The sequence below is a fragment of the Dreissena polymorpha genome, chromosome 1 (assembly GCF_020536995.1).
Source record: "Dreissena polymorpha isolate Duluth1 chromosome 1, UMN_Dpol_1.0, whole genome shotgun sequence".
In the NCBI taxonomy this organism is placed as follows: Eukaryota; Metazoa; Mollusca; class Bivalvia; order Myida; family Dreissenidae; genus Dreissena; species Dreissena polymorpha.
Window position 1 is genome coordinate 135,744,533 of NC_068355.1, and position 26,741 is coordinate 135,771,273.

Here is a 26,741-nt window from a genome sequence, read left to right on the forward strand (position 1 = left end):
ATCTTATAGTCCTCTACCATGTTTGTTCAAATTATGTCCCTGGGGTCAAATTTGACCCTGCCCCGGGGGGGTTAAAAAATTGAAAATTTGCTATATAAGGCCTATTTTGTGCAAACTTTAAAAATCTTCTTGTCCATAACCATTGGGCATAGGGCTATCAAATTTGCTATGTAGTGACATCTTATAGTTTTCTACCAAGTTTGTTCAAACTATGCCCCTGGGGTCAAATTTGAACCTGCCCCGGGGGGTTAAAAAATTGAAAATTTGCTTTTATAAGGCCTATTTTGTGCAAACTTTAAAAATCTGCTTGTCCATAACCATTGGGCCTAGGGCTACCAAATTTTCTATGTAGTGACATCTTATAGTCCTCTACCAAGTTTGTTCAAATTATGCCTCTGGGGTCAAATTTGACCCTGCCCCGGGGGGGGGGGTTAAAAAAAAGAAAATTTGCTTATATAGGGCCTACTTTGTGAAACTTTAAAAATCTTTTTAACCATAACCATTGGGCCTAGGGCTACCAAATTTGCTATGTAGTGACATCTTTTAGTCTTCTACCAAGTGTGTTCAAATTATGCCCCTGGGGTCACATTTGACCCTGCCCCGGGGGTCAAAAAATTGAACATTTGCTTATATAAGGCCTATTTTGTGAAAACTTTAAAAATCTTCTTGTCCATAACCATTGGGCCAAGGGCTACCAAATTTGGTATGTAGTGACATCTTATTGTCCTCTACCAAGTTTGTTCAAATTAAGCCCATGGGATAAAATTTGACCCTACCCCGGGGGGGTCAAAAAATTGAAAATTTGCTTATATAAGGCCTATTTTGTGAAAACTTTAAAAATCTTCTTGTCCATAACCATTGGGCCTAGGGCTACCAAATTTTGTATGTAGTGACATCTAATAGTCCTCTACCAAGTTTGTTCAAATTATGCCCCTGGGGTCAAATTTGACCCCGCCCTGGGGGGTCAAAAAATCGAAAATTTGCTTATATAAGTCCTATTTTGTGCAAACTTTAAAAATCTTCTAGTCCATAACCGTATGGCATAGGGCTACCAAATTTGGTATGTAAAGACATCTTATAGTCCTCTACCAAGTTTGTTCAAATTAAGCCCCTGGGATCAAATTTGACCGTTCCCCAGGGGTCACAAAATTGAACATATGCTTATATTGGGCCCATTTTGTGCAAACTATAAAAATCTTCTTGTCCATAACCATTGGGCCTATTTCTATCAAATTTGGTAGGTAGTGACATCTAATAGTTCTCTACTTAGTTTTTTCAAATTATGCCCCTTGAAACAAATTTGACCTTGCCCCAGGGGTCACAAAAATGAACATATGCTTAAATAAGGCCTATTTTGTGCAAACTTCAAACATCTTCTTGTTCTTAATTATAGAGCCTAGGGCTACTAAATTTGGTATGTTGTGATATCAAATAGTTCTCTACCAAATTTGTTCAAATTATTCCCCAGGGCTCAAATTTGACCCTGTCCCGGGAGGTCACAAAACTGAACACATGACGTTTACCAGGGGAGATTACTGCGGCCGTGTGGCTGTGACCAACAACAACAACAACATCTTGTAAACATGAGATAAAACCCTGTCATTTAGTGCCATTTTAGATCAGATGGTGACTGCTTACAAAGGAATTGAAGTAAGAACATGTGTTCTGAATGTTTTTTTTATAAACTGAAAAAAGTCGGGATTTATTTAAATATGTCGAAAGTGACCATATATCCGGATAAAAAAAATCGGATGACATGTTTATTTAATGTCTTTTTTGTAGTGTTTAAACCAGTTTAATAATATCTTATTGATTTTAAAACACAACTTCCATGAACATAATTATTTCCATTAAAGTCAATATATGATTCTGCATTGTAAACTCAAACTTTGTGTCCAAGAGGTGTTGGAATTAATGAAGTGCAATGTTCTTAACTGTCTATATGCTGCTTTTTAATAACTAATGATTCATTGTTCCATTTGTGAATTGTGACTCATGAATTGTGGAGATATGATTGTCAATTGCTCAACGATCTATATAAATTTCTGATCATTTTATAATTTTCTTAATATAAATTATGCATTGATCTTAGAAGTCATATGTATTACTTAATTAAATACATTTATAAATATAAGAAATAATCTTTAGATTTTCATAATATTCTCAGGCCTGTTGGTCTAAGGGATGTGTGGGTTGTTAATTATATGTATGCACCTCTTCGAAGAAGAGGGTGTTTATTGTTTTGCACATGTCGGTCCGTCCGTCATCCGTATGTCCGTCCACCAGATGGTTTCTGGATGATAACTCAAGAACGCGTAGGCCTAGGATCATGACACTTCAAAGGTACATTGATCATGACTCGCAGATGACCCCTGCTGATTTTGAAGTCACTAGGTCAAAGGTCAAGGTCACGTTGACCCGAAATAGTAAAATGTTTTCCGGATGATAACTCAAGAACGCTTATGCCTATGATCATGAAACTTGATAGGTACATTGATCATGACTCGCAGATCAACCCTATTGATTTTCAGGTCACTAGGTCAAAGGTCAAGGTCACGGTGACCGGAAATAGTAAAATGGTTTCCGGATGATAACTCAAGAACGTTGTATGCCTAGGATCATGAAACTTCATAGTTGCATTGATCATGATTCGCAGATGACCCCTATTGATTCTCATGTGAAAGGTCAAGGTCACTGTGACCCGAAATAGTAAAATGTTTTCTGGATGATAACTCAAGAACGATTATTCCTAGGATCATGAAACTTCATAGGTACATGGATCATTACTCGCAGATTACCCCTATTGATTTTCAGGTCACTAGGTCAAAGGTCATGGTGACTCAACTTAGAAAAAATGGTTTCCGGATTATAACTCAAGAACACTTACGCCTAGGATCATGAAACTTCAAAGGTACATTTATCATGACTCGCAGATGACCCCTTTTGACTTTCAGGTCACTAGGTCAAAGGTCAAGGTCACGGTGACTTCACACAAAAAAATGGTTTCCGGATGAGAACTAAAGAAAGCTTACGCCTAGGATCATGAAACTTCATAGGTACATTAATCATGACTCACAGATGGACCCCTATTGATTTTCAGGTCACTAGGTCAAAGGTCAAGGTCACAGTGCCAAAAATGTATTCATTCAATGGCTGCCACTACAACTGACAGCCCATATGGGGGGGGGGGTATGCATGTTTTACAAACAGCCCTTGTTTGAGATGATTCTTTACAAAGAAAGATGCTACTATTGTATTTGTTATAAATGTGTGAAAGGCTCTTATCAAGATGAGCAATTTCTCCTTTTATCAAAATTATTTCTTCCCTACCTGATTATTTCCTTAATATACAATTACAATTTAATTGTCGTCTGCAACCTTTTTCAAATTGGGAAAGTCCAAAATGTGTCGTTTGGTAAAGGGTTAAGGCATTTTGATTCCTACGGGTCTTGTGAATCTGTTTCAAATCAAATGCGTATATTTGATCTTCAGCATCTAAAACTATGTGAAATTGAAAGAACGACAATATCTTTTGGAGAGATAAATGTACCTACGTTATAAGCAATGGGACTGTGCTTCAAAGGAACAATTCCCGGGCTTTTTAGTCTGTTTAGTTAACACGGTAGTAACTTTTTCCATATATAAAAATGCTCACCCTTCCAACTTTAAGCGCCCAATGGGACGAGGGATAGACAGAGAAAGTCACATGCTTGAGTACATTTCAACCCATGCGCATTGCGCGTTTTTTTCGCATAAAAAACAGTGGAGCGATACAGGGCCATTATGGCCCTCTTGTTGTAAAATAGTTTTTGCATAATTAAAAAAAAATATGTTGAATTGTTATCATATATCAAAGTCAGTTATAAAAAAGTAAATGAGTATGAGTATATGTACAGCTACTAGAAATTCAATATTGATCTTCTTTTATAGAACAAAACATCACTTGATCTTTCTTATATTTATAAATGTGTGCAAATATAGAAGTAAACACACACAAGACATTTGCAAATGTATCATATCAAAACAACTATCAAACGATTTGTAATTTAAATGCACAAACAATTTGTAGCATAAATACAATATTTTTGCAATCATCATCATTACCATCATCATCATCATCATCATCATCATCATTGTGCACCAACATCCGCATTACAACTAGAGTGTTAAAATGGTTTTAATAGTCATATTATGAAAACTGCCGCTACACTGGCGGCCATGTTTTTCAACCGTAACCATTTTCGAACACAGCCAAGCTATCAATACAACAAATCTTCGGACCAAGTTCCATGAAGATTGGGCTATAAATCTTATTTCTAGAGTGTTAACAAGGTTTCACAATAGCCATATAAGCAAAGCTCCCCGCCCCCTGGCGGCAATGTTTTTCAACAGACCAAAACTATTTTCAAACTCAGCCTAGCTATCATAAAAACAAATTTTCAGACCAAGTTTCATGAAGATTGGACAATAAATGTGACTCCTAGAGTGTTAATAAGGTTAAAGAATAGCCATATAAGCAAAACTGCCCTGCCCCCTTGCGGCCATGTTTTTTTACCGATCCGAACCATTTTCAAACGCAACCGTCGTATCAAGGAAACAAATTTTCTGACCAAATTTCATGTAGATTGGACCAAAAATGTGACTTCTACAGCGATCACATGTTATCACTATTTACATATAGAGAAAACTGCCCCGCCCCCTGGCGGCCATGATTTTTCACCGATCTAGACCATTTTCGACCACGTCCCAGATACAAATGAAACCAATGTTTTGACCAAGTTTCATGATGATTGGGCAAAAAGTGTGACTTCACAAGGTTTCTCTATAGCCATATAAGGAATACTGCCCCTCTCTAACGGCCATGTTTTTCAATGGACCGAAACCATTTTTGAACTCAACCAACATATCAGTAAGACAAACATTTTGACAAAGTTACATGAAGATTGGGCATCAAATGTGATTTCTACAGTGTTCACAAGGTTTTTCTTTTGTTTTGACCTAGTGACCTAGTTTTTGACCCAGCATGACCCAGTTTCGAATTCGGTCGAGGTATCATTGGGACAAATGTTCCGACCAAGTTTCATGAATATCGGACAATAACTGTGGCCTCTAGAGTGTTCACAAGGCAAATGTTGACGACGGACGCACGACGGACGACGGACAAAAGGCGATCACAATAACTCATCATGAGCACGTTATCTCACCATGAGCACGTTGTGCTCAGGTGAGCTAAAAAGGAAACCAATGTAAATAAAATGAACTATGAAATGTTTGGGGGTTACAACAAAAAATCAAAGATAATGGTTATTTGGGGGTTATAACACAACATCATAGATAATGGTTATTTGGGGGTTATAACACAAAATCATAGATAATGGTTATACCAGTATCTTTTCTATTTTGTTTAAAATAATCGGCCAATATATTAATATTTACAGTAGAAAAAAATCGATCCATGTAACTTCATTGAGTGCCTTTTACACTGAAATTCTCGACGCCCTTTGATGCTTTGCATCAATAGTTATCTTATATGCGACTTCAGATACCTTTGCAATTTCGCTGATATAGCGCCTGTTCCTGGCAAATATAACCCGGGCTTGTGTTCCGGAACTTAATTTTAAATGATATTAAATTGGTGAAAGATATCTTTAATATTGCACTTTAAAAATCCATTCAAAAGCTCAATTAAAATAATGAATAATGTTGCCGGGTTGTTTGGTGAATGAAGTACACGGATGATTAACCTAACATCACACCTAAAACCGTTGAACCGTGTATCAAATGCAAAAGTACACTGGCCTAATTAACGTTTTCACGTCTGCTTTATTATCCCAATCAAGAAATATGCAATTGTTATTTTCAAAATATAAAAGCATAGAAGTGCACTATTAGATAAAAGTAGGTACAACAAGAGATTGCCAAGCAATATTGTCCCCTACCGGCAAAACTCCACCATTGTCAGTAAAAAAAATTATTTGTTGCCAAAGAAACCAAAATTCTTGACGTAGGAACAAAATGAAATGACGTGCATAATCTCCATATCGCCATCTATCCATGTTTCAAGTTTCATGAAAAATATGAAGAACTTTTAAAGTTATCGCAGGATCCAGAAAAGTGTGACGGACAGACTTACAGACAGACTGACAGGACAGACAGAGCGCAAACCATAAGTTCCCTCCGGTTTCAGCGGTAGGGGACAATAGCATGCAGCTAATTGGTTATAAGATATGAAGAAGTACATGTTTGTCACAACATATTATTGATTTGTAACAGGATAATCAGTACAGTATCAATCTGATTTTACTTCTGATGTAAATATTGCTCCAATTTAAAGCGGACCAGTTCAACGCAGACACTAATATACTACTCAAAACAATTTTTGAAAAAGCAACAGTAATGATGATAAATGTTTAATACATTAGTATTATTATTCGTTGGTATCAGTGCAAGCTGTGTATTGAGATCTTTCCATTAAAACACTATCAAAATCGACCGGATACAATTCAGAAAGAAGTTCCTAAATACCAGTATTCTTTAATATTTATAAAACGTATAGAAACGACCAAAAAAAAATGATTGTTAACACTTGGCCTACACGTTGTCAATTTGACTTTCTGGGTATCGTTATTAATAAAATTTCAAATCTTCAAAATATGCTTTCCCCTTCTCTATGTCGAACGTTAAATGTGTAAAGAATATACATTTATATATAACCGCACATTGAAGGGAAACAAAGTGATCAACTAACATTCGCGCAGACAAACGTCATTTGTTTAGGTTTGTCAGTAAACATAAAAATCGATGACGTTTGACTGATATCAAATACAACTGATTACTAACACCTCAGCGAGTATACGGACTTTGGTATTGGTTTGTCACTCTTAGTATTACATCATAATTAGCGTATATTCTGGAACTGTAAACATTGAACAAATTTTCAACATATTTTCAACGCAGCTTTCACACACAGATATATATGCTTATATGTTAAAACATGATGTGAACTATGAAATTCTTTATTTTGCTTAACTGCACGTCACATTAATATCTCTTATTCAGATACATTTGAAATAAAATCTGGCAGTAATTATGATGCGTACTTCCACCCAAACCAAAAACTAAGTTTCGAAAAGCATAAACTGAAAAATAATAGTAACCCTAACAACATTGCTTTGGGCGTTTGGGAACATTTGCAAAGTAAAAGACATGTCATTTGAATGAAAATGTATACATGTACTATTTGCTTGAGAAAAAATGCGACAATAAAAGCTTGACAATAGCGTCTCATATCACTGAATTAAAAGAAACACATACTAACACCGCCAAAACAAACAGTATCCACAGTTAATACTTTATTTGTATATTCAAGTCAGCACACAGATATAAGAAGCAAGTCACCAAATTTTGATAACGTACACACAAGTTCATGATTCGGCTGCCATCATTGCTTTTTCCCGTGCAAGTTTGCGTACCAGATATCGTGTTCTGGCTGCTTCGATTTCCTCAGCCGTACTTATACGGGCATATTTATTTTTCTGTTCCTTCTCATTCTCCTTATCATTTGAATAAATATTTCCAGATTTTATACCCCTCTTTTCTTTTGCAACTGTATCAAGGTTAGCCTCATCCTGAGACCTTTTAAGCGGTCTGTCATTGCCTTTAACCGTGCATTGGCCCAACTCTGAATTAGATTTTGAGATTGATTCCCTGTCTTTCTCATTCAAATTGTCTTCCTTTACAAGTTTCTTATTACTTTTTGGAACACCATCAATAACCCTATCTTTTGACCTTGAACTCTTTCTATATGATCTTTCTCTCGACCCTGACCTTCCCTGATGTCTGTCTTTAGATCTTGACCTTTTCTTATCAGCAAGATATCCAGAAATATCTTTCTCTTTATCATGCTTGTCTCTTTTTCGGTGTCTACTTTTTGGTGATTGGCTTTTCCTCAAAGATGGCCTATGAGGTGACCTTGAACGCGGCCTGCGAGGCGACCTTGAACGTGATCGCTTTCTTTTGGCCTCTTCCGTGTCTGATCCATTATTACTGTCCCTTTGACGATACTTTCTATTGGTAGAAGAAGACGGCTTGAAAGACAGAGCATCGCTCGTTAATTTACAGTTAGCATCATTGCTTTGCTTTGGAATCTCCCTGTCACTGTCCGAGCTAGTTTCAGATGAGGAACTATGTTTCCTGTAGAGTAAAAAGATGATGTATAAAAATAATTGCCAACAATTAATTGATGCTCTAGTGTACATGAAAAAGCGCTCACCTGAGTTCACAGACACCAATTATTGAAGCATTAATCTGACAGAAGATACGAACCTTCTCACAGATCAATAGGGTAAACCGAAACGAATTATTTCACGGAAATGCCTGCATGCATGTCTCGCAACTCTGCTTTTGACCTCTGTGTGTGACTTTAACCTTTGATCAATGAGACAAGCGATCCATGTAACACTCTGTCTCATCCTGGTTGTCATTTTTGGTAAATGTTAAATGGCATGACAAATTGTAGCATTGACAAGCTTGGACATTGGACCTCTAAGTGTGAACCTGACCTCTGAGCTAGAGAGAAATATAAAATGCCATATCCTGATTGTTGTCATGTAAGTTATCTTCAAAAAGCATCATGGATGACAAAATAACAGTTCTAATAACCTGTTTGATTTCTAAATTTGATCTTTTAATTATTATCTTTACCTTTCAGCTAAGGAGACCAGCCTAACAAGCGACATTTTTTAATGGTGAATTGCATTTTTACCAAAGTATTTTACAATCCATCAATAAAAGTAAGGCACAGGAATTTTCAGGCTGCTTTATGGTTGGCTTTTAAATGATACCTTTACCTTTAAGATAGCAACAAGGTTGTTACACACAAAAGCTTTAGATTGGATCTTGGCCAAATATGATCAATAAAATCATTCTGACCATGTTTCGTAGAACAAATAATAATTTTCGCCTCATACCAAGTTAAAGATGTTTTGGCTCGGTCTGACTCCATCACCTAGTTTATCGGACTAACATGATCCATTCTCAAACTCAGCCTACAAATTCTCAATATATCAATTCTGACACTGTTTCATTAAGATTGAGTCATATATTTGGCTGCCAGAGAGGATACAATGTTTATCTAAGATTTAAAATGGTGTGCTAGATTTGTAGACACCATTAACCCGGATTCTAACTCGCAGATTGTCCGAATAAACGATTGGACCAAATTACATAAAGATCGAGTTATAAATATGGTCCAAAGAGTTTTGCCAAGGTTTTCTAAGATTTGATCTCATTACCTGATTTTTGGACGCACATGACCCAGATTCAAACTCAATCTAGATATTATCTACATAAACATTCGGACGAAGTTTCTTCAAGATAAGGTGCACACAAGTAGCCTTCAGAACTGCACCAAACTAAAAGTCGAAGACACAAATCAAACACCGGATACAGCGTGTAACCGGACGTAAGCGACTAAAATAGCTTACTTCATGCTTAGGTGAGCTAAACAAGATAATTCAAATCAGCCTCTAGTAACCCGTATCTGTTTTTTATATTGTTTCTGCATTTTCACATTCCAGAACTAACGGAATAATTAATGCATGAAGCACTGTATGTACATGTATTACGATGTGTACAAGAGTAACTATCATTCTTACAAATTGAACAATGGTAGCGTCCAGTATGTTTCATGTCAAATAGGTGTTTACAATTTAAGATAGAAGTTGGACCAATATGTACATACAGCAGCTATCCAGCCATTCAACAAGTTAGTGAATGGCTACATTTGTAACATTTCACCAAGGATAGATAGATACATCAAGCAAACACACCTAGATACTGGCGTTTCTCCGCCATTATCATGGTCATCTGAATGTGGCTCCTTCTTCACAACGCTTCTGAAACAGGCAATATAGATAGGAATTATTAGATTTATAGTTTCCTTGTGGAGTTTTCAGTCTTTTCGTTCGAAATCGGGTCCAGTATTTGGCTCCATTCCCAATGGAAAAAGTAATTATTTTTCCCAAATGTGACCTAAAAAATCTTTTGCATTATCTCAACATTTTTTTCATCTTCCATCCAGCTATATAAGTTGAACCATAGTAAAAATAATACTGAAAACTATTTAAAATTTGAAGCATTTTTAGGGAAACAACAACAACACTTATTTCCCATTTTTTGGTCAAAACATCGCGAATTCTCCCAATCCAAGGGGAACCATTCCCAAAATGTTGAAAAAAAAATCTGGTTTTGCTATCTTTGAAAAACAAGAAACCGTCGGAGACGGGTGATGCTCCCCAAAGTTTTTTTTGTCACAATATTGCACTATATATTCAGATAAAAGGAAACGTCTTGAGGGGAATAACTTTGGACAAAATACAACCATGGATGGTTGAGCAACTTAACAATTGCAAAGGGCCATAACTCTCTAAATAAATCATCTAACCAGAACCCACAAATAACATGCGCATCTCCTCAAGGTAGTTAAGCTTCCCATAAAGCTTCATTGAATTCCAGTCAGTAGTTGGGGGGACAAGAATTGCACTATATGTACAGTTAATGGAAAATTTCAAAGGGCCATAACTCGGTGAAAAATCATGCGACCATAACCGGCTGATAATATGCACATCTCCTCTTGGTAGTGAAGCTTCCCATAAAGTTTAATTGAATTCCGGTCATTAATTGCTGAGATATAGCCCGGACAAAAATTTTGCACGGATGGACACACGCACGGACAGACCAAGCGGCAACTATATGCTCCCCCCAAAAAATTTCGGGGAGCATAAAAAAGAACTAAGCTTGGCACTTAAAACATTCCATTTAGAATTTGTTTCCTTAAAATATCAGTATTGTTTCTCCAAGTCTGAAGAAAAAGCCCATAATAATACAAATCCTATTAATTATACTGTATTATTTAAAGAGGCTTCTACTGTTTAAAAAAAAATATGGTAAATAATTAAAGTCCTGGTTCATCTGGTTTTACAACTAATGTTTAAGGCATTTTGACTAAAATTTGACACCTTTGTTCGCAGAGCCTTAAATCACGCTTTTATAGTGGAAACTAATCCGTAACTCAAACACAAGCTATTATTACCTGCATTCCAAAAGGTGATAAACCTCAACAGTTTTTGCAGAACTGGCAACCAATGTTATTACATTTTAAACAGTTAAACAATTCTGGGTCTGCTGTTGCTAATTGATTTTGAGACGGCCTAGTTCCGCTCAGTTGCTACATTTTCATAATCTGCACTGAAATATTGCCTATTAAAATAAGATCTAATCCAAAAATTAAGGGAATCAAAATTAATGACATAGAATACAAACTGTCACAAACTTTAAGATGACACTTCTATAAATATGGATGGCTCTGAAGAATCACTTAATGAAACTTAAGATGTACTCTGTTCACACTATTCAGGTTTAAAAGTTTATTTCGACAACACTAAATTAGTCTGGATAGGTAAAAACAAGTTAAGCCGAAAGCATTAAAAGTAGATGTAAATTAAATTGGAACCAACAGACATTTGACATGCATGGCTTAAAATTTCATGTTGACCTAAAAAAAATGTAGAATTTTATGTGACAAAATAGTTAAAATAAAAGCCTTGCTTGAAAATTTGTCTGTAAGGATTTTACCACTGATAGGAAGATTTCAAGTTATCAAAACTTAAGCATTTCTGGTGTTAAATAATCTCTTAGTTTTTTTGCCAAATCCAGAACATGAACTGTTGACAGATATCAATAAAATGTTTTTTAACTTTGTGTGGACCGGACAAAAAATGACTTAGCAAACAAATAAAAGATTGAACAGAAGGAGGTTTAAAGATGATAGATCTGTTTTCCTTTGTCAGTTCTCTTAAGTGTTCACAGCTCTGCAGACTTGTCATTGGGAATGGAAAATGGATACATATTTGTAATACAATGATTTATTTTTTTTAAAGTATACAACAGTTGCAGTCACTGCCATTGACACTAGACAACATTTAAAGAGTAGTTTTATTAAAGATAATAAAGTAGCAGATTTAGGACTAGAAAATAATGACAAATAAACCAACTAACCATAACGATATCTCCAGTATATCCCACCCTTCACACTTTGTATGCTGAGGTAATACCCCAGGATACAAGCTATTAAAGCCAAAAATAGGTTTTCACTATTGATAACATTAGCTGCAAAACAATACTGCTCCATCAGAGGGCATTGGAAGATATATTAACTGGTTAACAAACAATTCATGATTCCTACTAATAAAGTTTCATTCATCGGTGAAACCGGTAGGGGACAATAACTCTTAAAACATGACAGGAAAATTACGGCTTGTATGCAATGCCCTTTCCTTTCACTTTAACAATGAGATTTCTTTTCTTTTTTTCGAAACTTTTCAAGATTATGTATGTTTTCAAAATTACAATTCAACAAGATTTGTCCTAAAAAAGCCACCTAATCGCGAAATTTCAGCAAAATATCTTCATCCTAACTGCAGTGAGTGAGAGCAAACATTTCATTTTTAGGCGACAGTGACCTTGACCTCCATCATTACAGCCCGAAATGCAACTCTATGATAGATCTGTATGTCAGCTAGAAATATGAGCTATAACATGCATATTCTTAACTGAATTTCATAAGAACAAAAAGCACACTAACAGACCTAATTCTCTTATTTTTAGCTCAGTTTTATGGGCCTTGGCTGGTGACCTCATATAAAGATCACATGCTGATTACTAGGTTGGTTAATTTTCATACAGCTAGAAGCCTTACTTCATTAAAAATTCGGGACAAATTATAACAAAACACAATTTCTTTGCAAATCAAGGGTAAAACTTGTAATATGTCAAACATATCTGAAGAAAAATGGATGTGAAAAATTTCACAAGCGGGTTGATTTCTTCACAGGTGTTTTTCTCTGCAGTACCAATTATTTTGAGTTTAAAAGATCCAATGAACAAAAGGACAGATAGACAGACAAACAAGGGCAAATCTAATTGTCCCCTTCCCACTTCTTCAGAAAATAGAAGCACAACAACTTGAATGTTTAAAAGCAGATATTTTGAAGGGGCCTTTTCACAGATTTTGGCATTTTTTAACTTATTCATTAAATGCTTTATATTGATAAATGTAAACATTGGATCGTAAAAGCACCAGTAAAAAATCAAGAATAAAATTAAAAAAAGGAAAAGAACATTGCCCGGAGCAGGTTTCGAACCAGTGACCCCTGGAGTCCTGCCAGAGTCCTGAAGTAAAAACGCTTTAGCCTACTGAGCTATTCCGCCGAGTACACATTCATGACGTATTTTATACTTTATATAAGCAATCTTTGTAGTTTCACAAAATTTAACGACAAAAACAGAACTCTCCAAATTATTCAATCGTTTCGCTTTGCAACGCTTTATAATTTTTAGATTTTAAAATCGTCAAAAGATGCATATAATGGCTATATTAGAGCATGGTAAATGTTCAGTATTACTGTTTCCTCACAAATATCAAAACTAAAACGAAAATTTGCGGATCTGAAACAACTTTTTTCAATTTTGTCAATTTACCAAAGCGTGAAAAGATCCCTTTAATGTCAGCTTTAGATTTACATTGAAATCCATTTTTCATTTTAAATATTAAGTTTTATACAATAAAAAACACACAAATACAGTATGGAAAGGCCACTTACTGATCTTGTTTTACAGGGTCCTTAGTTGTTTCATCCAAAATGTATCTATAGAAACCAGTCAGATCGTTTTGTTTTGTTACATCTTGCTTTGCTGAAATATGGCAAGAATAATACTATGATAAGTTAGGAGACTCATGTAAGTATAGAATAATCTTAGATTATTAAACAAGAGGGCCAAGATGGCCCTAGTTCGCTATCCTGAGAGAAGTCGGTTCATTCAATCTTTACCAAATGTCAAACTTGACCTAGATATTGTCCAGAAAAACATCCTGGTCAAGTTTCATCATTATTTCATCGGCGAGTCATGATCAATGTACCTATGAAGTTTCATGATCCAAGGCGTAAGCATTCTTGAGTTATCATCCGGAAACCATTTTTCTAAGTTGAGTCACCTTGACCTTGACAGCCATTGTGTGAATACGTTTTTTGGCACTGTGACCTTGACCTTTGACCTAGTGACCTGATAATCAATAGGGGTCATCTGCGTGTCATGATCAATATACCTATTAAGTTTCATGAAACTAGGCATAAGCGTTCTTGAGTTTTCATTCAGAAACCATTTTACTATTTCAGGTCACCGTGACCTTGACCTTTGACCTAGTCACCTTAAAATCAATAGGGGTCATATACGAGTCATGATCAATGTACCTTTGAAGTTTCATGATCCTAGGCCTAAGCGTTCTTGAGTTATCATCCGGAAACCATTTTACTATTTCGGGTCATCGTGACCATGACTTTTGACCTAGTGACTTGAAAATCAATAGGGGCCATCTACGAGTTATGATCAATGTACCTATGAAGTTTCATGATCCTAGGCCTAAGCGTTCTTGAGTTATCATCCGGAAACCATTTTACTATTTCGGGTCATCGTGACCTTGACCATTGACCTAGGTGACCTGAAAATCAATAGGGGTTATCTGCGAATCATGATCAATATATCTATAAAGTTTCATGATCCTAAGCATAAGCGTTCTTGAGTTATCATCCGGAAACCATTTTATTGCTTTGGGTCACTGTGACCTTGACCTTTCGCCTAGTGACCTGAAAATCAATAGGGGTCATCTGCGAGTCATGATCAATGTATCTATGAAGTTTCATGATCCTTGGCATAAGTGTTCTTGAGTTATCATCCGGAAACCATTTTACTTTTTCGGGTCATCGTGACCTTGACCTTTGACCTAGTGACCTGAAAATCAATAGGAGTCATCTGCGAGTCATGATCAATGTACCTATGAAGTTTCATGATCCTTGGCATAAGCGCTCTTGAGTTATCAACCGGAAACCATCTGGTGGACGGACGGACCGACATGAGCAAAACAATATACCCGCTTTTCTTCGAAAGGGGGGGGGGGGCATAATGAGAAAACTGCTCCCCTCCCAGCAGCCATGTTATTACTTCTACTGTATTCACATGTTTTCACTATATCAGATAGAGATATGGCAGCCATGTTTTTTCACCGATCCCGACCATTTTCAAAATCGTCCGAGATATCAATAAAACCAATGTTTTGACCAACTTTCATGATGATTGGGCAAAAATTGTGCCTTCTAGAGTGTTTACAAGGTTTCTCTATGGCCAAATAGGGAAAACTGCCATTATATACATATAGAGAAAAATGCCCCGCCCACTGGCGGCCATGTTTTTTCACCGATCTCGACCATTTTCGAACTCGTCCGAGACATCAATTGAACCAATGTTTTGAGAAACTTTCATGATGATTGGGCAAAAATTGTGACTTCTAGAGTGTTTACAAGGTTTCTCGATAGCCAAATAAGGAAAACTGCCCCGCCCACTAGCGGCCATGTTTTTTAACGGATCGGAACCACTTTTGAACTCAACCAAGATATCATTAAGACAGACATTTTGACAAAGTTACATGAAGATTGGGCATGAAATGTGACTTCTACAGTGTTTACAAGATTTTTCTTTTTTTTGACCTAGTGACCTAGTTTTTGACCCGGCACAACCCAGTTTCAAACTCGGCCGAGATTTCATTGGGACAAAGCTTCTGACCAAGTTTCATGAAGATGGGACGCGAAATGTGGCCTCTCGAGTGTTTACGAGAAAATGTTAATGGACGGATGGACATACGACGGACAAAGACCGGTCACAAAAGCTCACCTGAGCAATCAGGTGAGCTAAAAAGGGACAGTTTTGGCATTATATTTTATCAGGACTATTGCAATTGTAAATTTTAACAATTTCCTGTGTAATGCACTGTATTCACTTATGAAAGCACAATCTTTCAATCACTTCATTCTCTCATAGTTTTTAACTATAATTCTGTTTAATTTATCCCACATTCATACTTCACCTTCTTAATGCTCTCTAAACTCCTTTATTTGCCTCCCAACTATCTTTTTAACTACTGTATTTCTTTTTTCTTCTGCATCAGTGTATCATCATTTTGGTCTTTTTTTACCTTCTAGCTCCGCCAGTCTATAAATTACATTTTAGATCAAACTTACTCAGCCTCTGTTAATCCGTATGCATATTATTTTCCTGCTCATAACATTCTTGCTTTGTCTCACTACATCCCCGATACCTTCTAGCTCTGCACCCTTTCTTCTTCATAACCTTTTAATTCTGAACCTTTTCTTCTTCATAACCTTCTAGCTCTACACCTTTTTTTCTTCATAACCGTCTAGCTCTGCGCCCTTTTATCTTCATAACGTATAAGCTCTGCAAACTTTCCTCTTAATAACCTACAAGCTCTGAAACCTTTTGCCTTGATTGCCTTCTAGCTTTGCAACCTTTGTTCTTCATAAACTTTTAGCTCGGTAACCTTTCCACCTTCAAAACCTTCTCGCTCCGCATCCTTTCATCATCATAAACTCTAGCTCTGCATCCTTTCTTCTTCATAACCTTCTAGCTCTGTGCCCTTTCTTCTTCATACCCTTCTAGCTCTGCATCCTTTTTTCTTCATTACCTTCAAGTTCTGCACTCATCTATTTCACTTCATAACCTTATAACTATGCACCTTTTTTTCTTCAAAACCTTTTAGCTATGCACACTTTCTTCGTCATAACCTTCTAGCTCTGCAGCCTTTCTTCTGTATAACCTTCTATCTCTGCACCTTTTTATATCTTATGCATAACCTACTAGCTCTGCACCCTTTCTTCTTCATAACCTTCTAACTCTGCACAATTTCTTTGTCATTACTTTCTAGCTCTGCTACCTTTCTTCTTCTTAACCTTCTAGCTCTGCGCCCTTTCTTATTTATCACCTTCTAGCTCTGCACCTTTTTATCTTCATAACCTTCTAGCTATGCACCATTTCTTCTTCATAACTTTCTAACTCTGCTCCCGTTCCCCTTCATAACCTTCTAGCTCTGCACCCTTTCTCCTTCATAACCTTCTAGCTCTGCAACATTTTCTCTTCATAACCTTCCAGCTCTGTGCCATTTTGTCCTCATAACCTTCTAGCTCTGCACCTAGCTCCCTCTCTCTACCTTTTTATTACCATCTAGATCTATCTCTCAACAACCTCATGAACTTCTAGCTCTCTCTCTCTGCAAACCTCATTATTATCTTCTAGCTCTCTCTCTCTTCCTCCTTATTTCTTTTTAGAGACATCTCTCTACATCCTTATCACCACTGCTTTCTCTCTCTACCTCTTTATTACTTTCTTGCTCTATTTCTACCTCCAAATTACCCTCTAGCTCCTCACTACCTCTTTATAACATTCTAGCTCTTTCTCTCAATTTCTTCCTCCATATTACCTTCTTACACTTTCTCTCTCTACCTCCTAATTACCTTCTAGCTCCATCTCTCTCTATCTTCTTATTACCTTCTAGCTCCCTTTCTACATTGTTATTGTACTCTAGCTCTCCCTCTCTACCTCTTTATAAACTTCTAGCTCCCTCTCTACCTCCTTAATATCTGCTATCTCCCTCTCTCTACCTCCTTATTACATTATAGCTCTCTCTATGCCAACCTCCTCATTACCTTTTAGCTTCCTGTCTCTATCTCCTCACTACCTTTTAGCTCTCTCTCTCTATCTTCTTATTACATTCTAGCTTCCTCTCTTTATCTCATTATTACCTTTTAGCTCCCTCTCTCCCTCTACCTCCTAATTACCTTCTGGCTATCTCTATACCTTCTATTACATTCTGGCTCTCTCTCCCTCTTTCTCTCTAGACTATCTCCTCATTTAATTTACTTTCTAGCCCCCTATATCTACCCCCTAACTACTTTAACTCCCTCTCTCTATCTCCTTATTACGTTCTAGCTTCCTCTCTCTACCTCATTATTACCTTCTAGCTCCCTCTCTCCCTCTACCTCCTAATTACCTTCTGGCTCTCTCTATACCTTCTTATTTCTAGCTCTCTCCCTCTTTCTCTCTAGACTACCCTCTTATTACATTTTAGCTCTCTTTCTCTTTCTACCTCCATTCACCTTCTAGCTCGCTTTTCTTCCTACCACTGTGTTACCTTCTGTCTGTCTGTCTCTCTCTCTAGGCTTCTCATCATCTTCTGGTTTTCTCTCTCTACCTCCTTAATACCTTCTGGCTATCTTTCACTACCTCCTTATTACCTTCCCGCTCTTTCTCTCTCTACCTCCGTATTATATTCTGGCCCTCTCACTAACTAATTTCCTTTTTCTTCCCTCTCTCTCTACCTCCATATTACCTCTAGCTCCCTCTCTCAACCTCCTTTTTACCTTCTAGCTCTCCCTCTCTACCATCATTTTACCTTCTTGCTTCCTCCCTCTCCCTACCTCCTTATTGCCCCATTGTTGCAAAAAGGTACCATATGACATGTTGGTGAAAATTTACGTTGTGTTATATTTCATTTAGACTGTGTGTAATCAACATTCAGTTTCAATATCTAAGCTGCAGCTTGTAAGGTTCCAAATAAAAAGGTTCATGTACAAATGAACTAAGTGCAAATTGCACTATTTTTTTGTGAAAAAAGGTAACATATGGCATATAGTACCTTGTTGAACCAAATGTGTGTGGAAAATCATTACCTTCTAGCTCCATCTCCTTCCGTTCTCGCTCCTCCTCTTCCTGCCGTTCCTCCATCTTTTTCTTGTACGCTGTCGTCACAAAAACCTCTTTGTCAGCAAACTCCTCCCCCTCTGCCTCTCTCTCTTTCTGGATTTTACGCTCCTGGCGACGTTCATCATCGGCCTTTCGTTTCTCACTTGCCTAGGGATGGTAGCAAAAGAGTGTAAATGGGCTTGTGCTTGTTATAAACACCAGGGTCGCTATTTACCAACAGATTCTCAGACTTAAGTCTAAAAATTTCTAGAAATTATTAAGTGAACAAAATACTTCAAGTCTAGCCAAGCATGGAAATTAACATAAACAAGCAAATTCGCTGAATTGATATCCCCCGCCAATATGTAAGAGATCGGTAAAATATTGAAGGTGCTATGAGAAACGGTAACAAAAGTGTGATGGAAGTAAGGAAGGAACCCCAAAATGGCAACTATATGCTCCACATATAATATATATATATATATATATGGGGAGCATACAAATTATAAATTCATTGTGAAGAACAATATGCAAATAGTTTCAGGCCTTCCAGCAGCCACTCACAAAATAGTGGGAAAAAAGTAGGAGGTTTTCTGACAGAAAAGTAGGAAATAGAAGGAATATTTTTTCTAAAAAAGTAGGAACAGTAGGAATATTTTCAGTTAAATTGTTAATTAATCATGGCAAATAACTTACCCGAGGAGGCCTTCTAAATGCAAAACCAACCATTCTTTATGCCATGTGGACTATTCTTGTATACCAATGCTGGCCAGTTTCTGTTGCTGAACTGTGTGATCATCTTCCATCAGCCTGAAACATTTTTTTATTCTCAAATTAACAAACATAACATAACCATGCCAATAAAGCATATACTAGCATGTTAATGGTAAATTAGTATGTCATTGTGGTTACAAGCTACAAGTAAAGGACTATATTCAGTACAGTGAGTTAGTAAGCCAGATTATTTACAATGATTAGAGCACTAATGCTAATGCAGATCTATACAGTACACATGTATAAAATGGAAATGGTTAAACACAAGAGAATGTTAGTTGTTAATAAAAGGTAAAGTAACTGATTCAAAACACAAGAGGCATATGAATACACACCTACATGCATAATTATATATGTATTTGTGAACTCCAGAAGCAATCAGCTGAATATTAACATACATCAACAAAGCAAGCACTATAAGCCCACTCAAACTATTCTATTGGCCCTTATCCAATGCAGTATTTTGCTTTGATAGGCAGTCATCTATCATCCTCTTTCTCTTTCTTGCTATTTCATCTCTTTTATATTTGCATGTTTCAATTGACTCTGTCATCTTTTTAATGTTTCCTTTAGCCACTTCTAGTACAGACTGAGCAATGTTCAGTTCCTTGAAGTCCTTTGCCTTAATGGCTGCAGCCAGTCTTTCATTGGCTTCTTCAAAGATCTCATTTGCTCTCTGCAAGTCTTCATGTAAATCCTTTCCTTTGTTTTGAGATCCTTCTCTTCTTCACGTATCTTTCTCTTTTTCGCCAGTTCTTTCTCATGTGATTCTTTCTCTTTTTGTCTGTTTAGTTTGTCCTCTTCTATTCTTCTCTCTTTCATCAAGGTCCCCATTTTTTCTGCCTCTTTTCTTTCTGTATATTTCTTATGAGCCTTTCTTACTGATGACAGCAGTTCCTTTGTAACAGGCACATCTGCCACCTTGCCAAACATGCTTACTACATCTCTAGACATTTTCAAGCCATTCAGTGACTCCTCCGAGAGACAGGTTTTTTCTGGAGTTAATATCTTTTTGTTGATGGACAAACTCCTTTCCACATCCGCGTTTCCATGTGCAGGCATGTCTGTACCACCTTCGTCAAATGTGGACACTTCAGAGCACCGGCTTTGGTTTTAGTGCTAATCACATAGTCCCAGTATGAATCAATCCTTTTCAGGTTTTCTTCTTTATCATATAGAACTGATGTGGGAATCTCTTCAGCTCTGTACAATTTCCACTCATCCATTATAGCAGACACCTTCTGATCTGAGATCAACGGCAAAGAGTTGCACAGTATTTTCAAATACTTTTGGGCTGCCTCCTGATCTTAAACTTCAGGATGAAGACACTAAACTCCTTTCATCAGATTGCTCTGAAGTGGTAGGTGTTTCTGTAGATATTCAGCAACTGTCTGGTAGAAAGAGCTCATGCTAAACAACACTGTCTTTGCACAACCATGTTCTAAGGTAGACAAAGTTTTCTTTGTGTCATTTCCAATCTCCATGTCAGCAACATCAGAACACAACTCGGCTTTCCGAACATCCACTGCCAGCAACTGCCTGCCTTTACAATTTCCAACAGAGTCATACTTCATGAAGCGGAGCATGATTGTCTTCAGCAGATCTGCTGATTCAGAGTACAATAGATGGATAAGTGGCTCTTGCTTCTGGAAGAGTTCCAGGAAAGATTCAAACAAAGGCCCTGTGTTTGTCAAGAAATGGATCTCAGCAAGTGTTTATTTGCCCTTAAGCTGACTACAAATACGTTGATACCTGGAGTTCTTTCGCAGGTTAGACTCTGTATGATTCTCCTTGCTCATAGCTAGGAGGTCTGTTATGAAATACTTGCAGACAGCTTTCCAGTTGTGCAGTATTCTCTGCAGAGCAGGGACGAGTGTTATCGGCCGACACTGAACATGTCGCACAAACATTTCTTCATCCAAGCCCAGTTCTGCCAAGGTTTCCTGGAAGTCCTCCCACTGACATGTGTGTGACTTGAATCACTGAAAAATGGATCTCAGCAAGTGTTTCTTTGCCCTTAAGCTGACTACAAATATGTTGATACCTGGAGTTCTTTCGAAGGTTAGACTCTGTACGATTCTCCTTGCTCATAGCTAGGAGGTCAGTTATGAAATACTTGCAGACAGCTTTCCAGTTGCGCAGTATTCTCTGCAGAGCAGGGATGAGTGTTATCCACCGACACTGAACATGTCGCACAAACATTTCATCACCCAGCCCCAGTTCTGCCAAGGTTTCATGGAAGCCCTCCCACTGACATGTGTGTGACTTGAATCACTGAAAAATGTCCACTGCCAGTTGTTCAGCATCTTCACCATACACATAGATTCCTTTCTTGAAGGCGTTGTGGACAACATGAAGGTTACAAGGAATGAATGGCACTAAATCTGCAAACCCTAACTCCTTATAGTCATTGAGTTTTTCCATATTGCCTTGTTCACATTTGGGCCATCACAACCAAGAGAAACTAACTGTTCTACATTCAGTTCAAACCCATTTTCAGTTAGTGTTATAATAATTCCTCAGTTACCACATCAGCTAGGGCATGTCCAAACAGTAGACTTTTGAGACATACAGTTGACACTTGTCCCTGTTTAACATTCCAAAATCTCAGAAGAATGTCACATTGTTTTTTGTCTTGGCAAGTCCCTGTTTCATCAAACTGAATTGTATATGGAACTTTACTGGAATTAATTTGATCGACTAGCTTTTTCCTTAAGAAAGGTCCAATCCCATCAGAAATTAAGTAGGAGATTTTGGACTTGCTCATGGTAAAGCCTGCAGACACTTGTCCTGAAAACATGGCTCTAAATAGTTTAGGAACACCATCTCATGAATTGTATGACATACCAGTTTCTGCAACGTTCAATGCCCATAGAGCTTCAGCTTTTGCCACTTGTTCAGTGTGGGCAAGGGGCTGTAAGTATACACTTTTCCCAACATCTCCTCCTCCTTGAGTGCTTGTTGAGGTTGAAGGAGTAGGTTTGGCAACAAACAGCAGTTTCTGTGTCTTTTTTCTTTTATACATTGTTTGTGCTTTGCTCCATCAGTATGGTTGATAACCTGATATAAACCATTGTTTGCACAAGAGATGCTCTCTGAACACACAAAACAGTATGCATCAAATTCATTTGAGGAATCCTGTACACACCAGTCACCAATACTATTTCCATTATTGTCAAACTTCACAAGCCAAGACCTGTTGAACTTTTTCCACCTGGCATAGCTAGTTTATATCATGCGGTTATATCATGTGGAAAGCAACTATTATCTGCAAATAAAAAGCAACTTTTTTAAAGCCATTGTATGCTAGTAGAACGAAATTCTTTTACTGTCACTATTCAAATGGCTATTTTTATATTCTTTAACAAACATAAAATCAAAAACATACATGTATGTTAGTGAAAATGAGGTTTCCAAGCAAGTAAATAGTGACAGCAAAAGAAATGCAAAGCTGCAGCTATAAAATTGGAATAGAATTTTCCTTTAGCTGGTAATAGCTTTGCAACTAGTTTTGGTTACTTTCAAATGATAACGTATTTCTATAACTGGAAATCAAAGAAATCACATCTCTAATATTTGATACATAATTTTTTGGAAATGAAAACAACATTCGAAAATAACCAAAAAAATACCCTCAGCATGGCATCATTGGGTTTATACATGTATAGCATTGTGAGGAATCTATGCTTCTGGAGTTCAGCCAAAAAAGATTTAAAATACCTGAGAGACTCACCTTCATGATGATGAAAGATGATGCACATGGGAAGGGACATGTTTGCCACATCTTTCAACAACAGAAACCAGCCAGTTTGACATCTTTTGATGATTTTCTGCAAATATAACTAGCACAAATTTCATAATTTTTTTTGCGGACTTTATTTTCCAAAAAGTAGGATTAGTAGGAGTTTTTTAGCAAAAAGTAGGAAAAAGTAGGAAGCTATTAAAGTAGGAAAAAGTAGGAAAAAATAGGAACCCTGGAAGGCCTGTAGTTTAAGCACTATTTTTAGCCTTTATGAATGTAAACTCAGATATTTTTTTGAGTCTAAGACTATTCATTATTCTGAAGTCTTAGATTGGGTTTGTGAAAACGGGCCCTTGAATTAAAACAAGACGGCCTGAAAGGCCAAAAGTTGCTCAACTGAGTTTCAAAGGAACTCCCCTATTCTGTGCAGCCCAAGATATCATTAGAACAAATGTTCAGACTAAGTTTCATAAAGTGAACTATAAATGTAACTTTAAGACCGCTAACAAGGTTTTGCTATTTGACAGCCATACAAAGAAAAGTTCCCGTTCCACTTGTTTTTCAACAGACCGGGACAATTCTCCAATGCAACCAAGATATTATTGAAACAAATGTTCTGACCAAGTTTCCTGAAGATTGGACAACAAATGTGGCTATAATATTGTTATCAAGGTTTTACTGTAGCCATAAATAGCCATATAAGGATAAATTATCTGCCCCCTGGCGTCAATGTTTTTCAATATAAAGAAGTGAAGCAATCCAAACTGTTTTCAAACTCGTCTAAGATATCGTCGGGACAAATCTTCTGACCAAGGTTGATTAAGATTGGACAATAAATGTGACCTCTTGAGTGTTAACAAGGTTTTACTGTAGCCATATATAGCAATAAAAGGAAAAATGCCCCGCCCCTGACCAGAATAGACCAGAACCATTTTCGAGAACGTCCAAGATATCATTACAACATATGTTTTGGCCAAGATTAATGAATATTGGACTAAATGTGACTTTAAGAGTGCTAACATGTTTTTACTATAGCCGTATTAGGCAAATTACCTGCCCCCTAACAGCCCTATGTTTTACAACCAACCCGAACCATTTTAAAACATGTCCAAGATATCATTGGAACAAATCTTCTTACCAAGTTTTATGAAAGTAGGACAATAAATGTGGCCTCTAGAGTGTTAACAAGGTTTAACTGTAGCCGTATAGAGCCATATAAGAAAAAATGCCCTTCCACATGGCAGCCATGTTTTTGCAAGCAACCAGAACCATTTTCGAACTCATCCAAGATATCATTGGAACAAATCATCTTACCAAGTTTTTAATGATGATCAAACAATAAATGTGGCCTCCAGAAGGTTAAAAAGGTTTTACTATAGCCATGTAAGGAAATATGCCCCTCCTCCTGGCGGCAATGTTTTTCAACCAACCAGAACCATTTTTGAACTCGTCCAAAACATCATTGGGACAAATCTTCTTACCAAGTTTATAAAGATCAGAAAAAAATGAGGCCTCTAGAGTGTTAAAAAGGCAAATGTTGATGCCGCACAACGGACGACCAACAAAAGGCTATTACAAAAGCTCACCATGAGCTCATTGTGCTCAGGTGAGCTAAAAAAACAAGTGGGACGATTCTTTTTTTTATGTTGCTTGCTTTTTGCTTCATTTTACAATTAGTCGTTGTTTAATTAAATCTAATAATTATAGCATTATACTGACAACATTTAAGATTTTCACATTCTATGATGTTTCCAAGTTCTACACAAAGTTGTTTAATTGATCATCACATATTAACCAGATTTTTAACCAGATTTATTAAAATATAGAAACACCACAACAATTTTAAAAGAAAACGTGAATGTCAAATAGCATTTGACCTTTCTCATGTGATGCTAACAAAGCTGCTGCTATGAAAATATTTGAATCTGAAAGAAAACATTATCATCGTTATGAAAAACTCTGTTATGGCTCAGTTGTTACTGAATCCTATTTCATATGCTATTTAAGCTTTGCTTATGTTTCAATTTCAATTATGTTCCAATTAAAGCATGATCAAAGCCGCGCCACTCCAATGACTGAACTGATACACTCAGACAGTTGGAGCTATTGCATCCTCAGGTCTAAAAAATTAAAATGAGGTACTTACATGTTTATGAATATATGGTAAGAATTGGAAATAATAAAAATAAAAAACTGCTTTTCAAATGCTTTCTGTCACAAGGTTTAGTATGTTCGTGTTGTGCACTGCACCACTAGATTTTAAATGAAATGCCATGTCTACAATTAAATAATTATTTCTTTGGTCAATTTAATGTTGAATGCTTTTGAAAACTCAACCTCATATAAAATGCGTTGAACTGGTTGAATTCTGGTTGAACATGGCATGATTAGCAATATCACTAGTGGCAATGCACTCTGCTGAGCTTTCAATGGCATTTTTGTTGCATTGTTTTACATTGAATGTGCGAAATAAGGATTTTTTAAACAAGGGCTGTTTGTAAAACATGCATGCCCCCCATATGGGCTGTCCGTTGTAGTGGCAGCCATTGTGTGAATACGTTTTTTGTCACTGTGACCTTGACCTTTGACCTAGTGACCTGAAAATCAATAGGGGTCATCTGCGAGTCATGATCAATGTACCTATGAAGTGTCATGATCCTAGGCAAAAGCGTTCTTGAGTTATCATCCGGAAGCAATTTTACTGTTTCGGGTCACCGTGACCTTGACCTTTGACCTGAAAATCAATATGGGTCATCTGCGAGTCATGATCAATGTACCTATGAAGTTTCATGATCCTAGGCGTAAGCGTTCTTGAGTTATCATCTGGAAACCATTTAACTATTTCGGGTCACCGTGACCTTGACCTTTGACCTAGTGACCTCAAAATCAATAGGGGTCATCTGCGAGTCATGATCAATCTACCCATGAAGTTTCATTATCCTAGGCATATACATTTTTGAGTTATCATCCTAAAACCATTTTACTATTTCGGGTAACCGTGACCTTGACCTAGTGACCTAGAAATCAATAGGGGTCATCTGCGAGTCATGATCTATCTAACGATGAAGTTTCATGATCCTAGGCGTATGCTTTCTTGAGTTATCATCCGGAAACCATTTTACTATTTCGGGTCACGTGACCTTGACCTTTTACCTAGTGACCTCAAAATCAATAGGGGTCATCTGCGAGTCATGATCAATCTACCTATGAAGTTTCATGATCCTAGGCCTATGCGTTCTTGAGTTATCATCCGGAAACCATTTTACTATTTCAGGTCACCGTGACCTTGACCTTTGACCTAGTGACCTCAAAATCAATAGGGGTCATCTGGGAGTCATGATCAATGTACCTATGAAGTTTCATGATCCTAGCCCCAAGCGTTCTTGAGTTATCATCCGGAAACCACATGGTGGACGGACCGACCTACAGACCGACCGACAGACCGACATGTGCAAAGCAATATACCCCCTCTTCTTCGAAGGGGGGCATAAATATGTGAGGTATCATTAATCTGTATGTATTTTTTTTATAGTTAACATTTGGTTTCAATGAGAATTTTGACAATTTTACAGTATTATCA

At 37.0% G+C, this 26,741-nt stretch overlaps 2 protein-coding genes across 4 annotated transcripts in view; both read right to left on the minus strand.

Annotated features, from left to right (window-relative positions):
- Window positions 1–5,803: 5,803 nt before the first annotated feature.
- The window catches only part of LOC127851013 (nuclear speckle splicing regulatory protein 1-like), a 37,427-nt gene continuing 16,489 nt past the window's right edge, over window positions 5,804–26,741 (minus strand). Inside the window, exons 5-8 of one of the 3 annotated variants that reach the window (XM_052384436.1) lie at window positions 18,633–18,813; window positions 13,662–13,752; window positions 9,831–9,896; window positions 5,804–8,193 (exon numbers count right to left, since the gene is read on the minus strand). In XM_052384436.1, coding sequence (XP_052240396.1) covers window positions 7,425–8,193; window positions 9,831–9,896; window positions 13,662–13,752; window positions 18,633–18,813 — 1,107 coding nt within the window. In that variant the 3' untranslated portion in view covers window positions 5,804–7,424. Of the gene's footprint in view, window positions 8,194–8,831; window positions 9,414–9,830; window positions 9,897–13,661; window positions 13,753–18,632; window positions 18,814–26,741 lie in introns of those variants that run through there. The other 2 variants (XM_052384455.1, XM_052384445.1) reach the window with 2 other exon arrangements.
- On the minus strand, window positions 19,540–22,433 carry LOC127851024 (uncharacterized). Its single transcript, XM_052384468.1, has 2 exons — window positions 21,464–22,433; window positions 19,540–21,171 (listed from the first exon to the last, which is right to left on the minus strand). Exon 2 carries the CDS (start codon window positions 20,479–20,481, stop codon window positions 20,020–20,022), a length of 462 nt encoding a protein of 153 aa, XP_052240428.1. The 5' UTR covers window positions 20,482–21,171; window positions 21,464–22,433; the 3' UTR covers window positions 19,540–20,019.

Coding starts and splice junctions, on each gene's coding strand:
- LOC127851024 (XM_052384468.1), bottom strand. CDS start 20,481: ATGCCTGCACATGGAAACGCGGATGTGGAAAGGAGTTTGTCCATCAAC.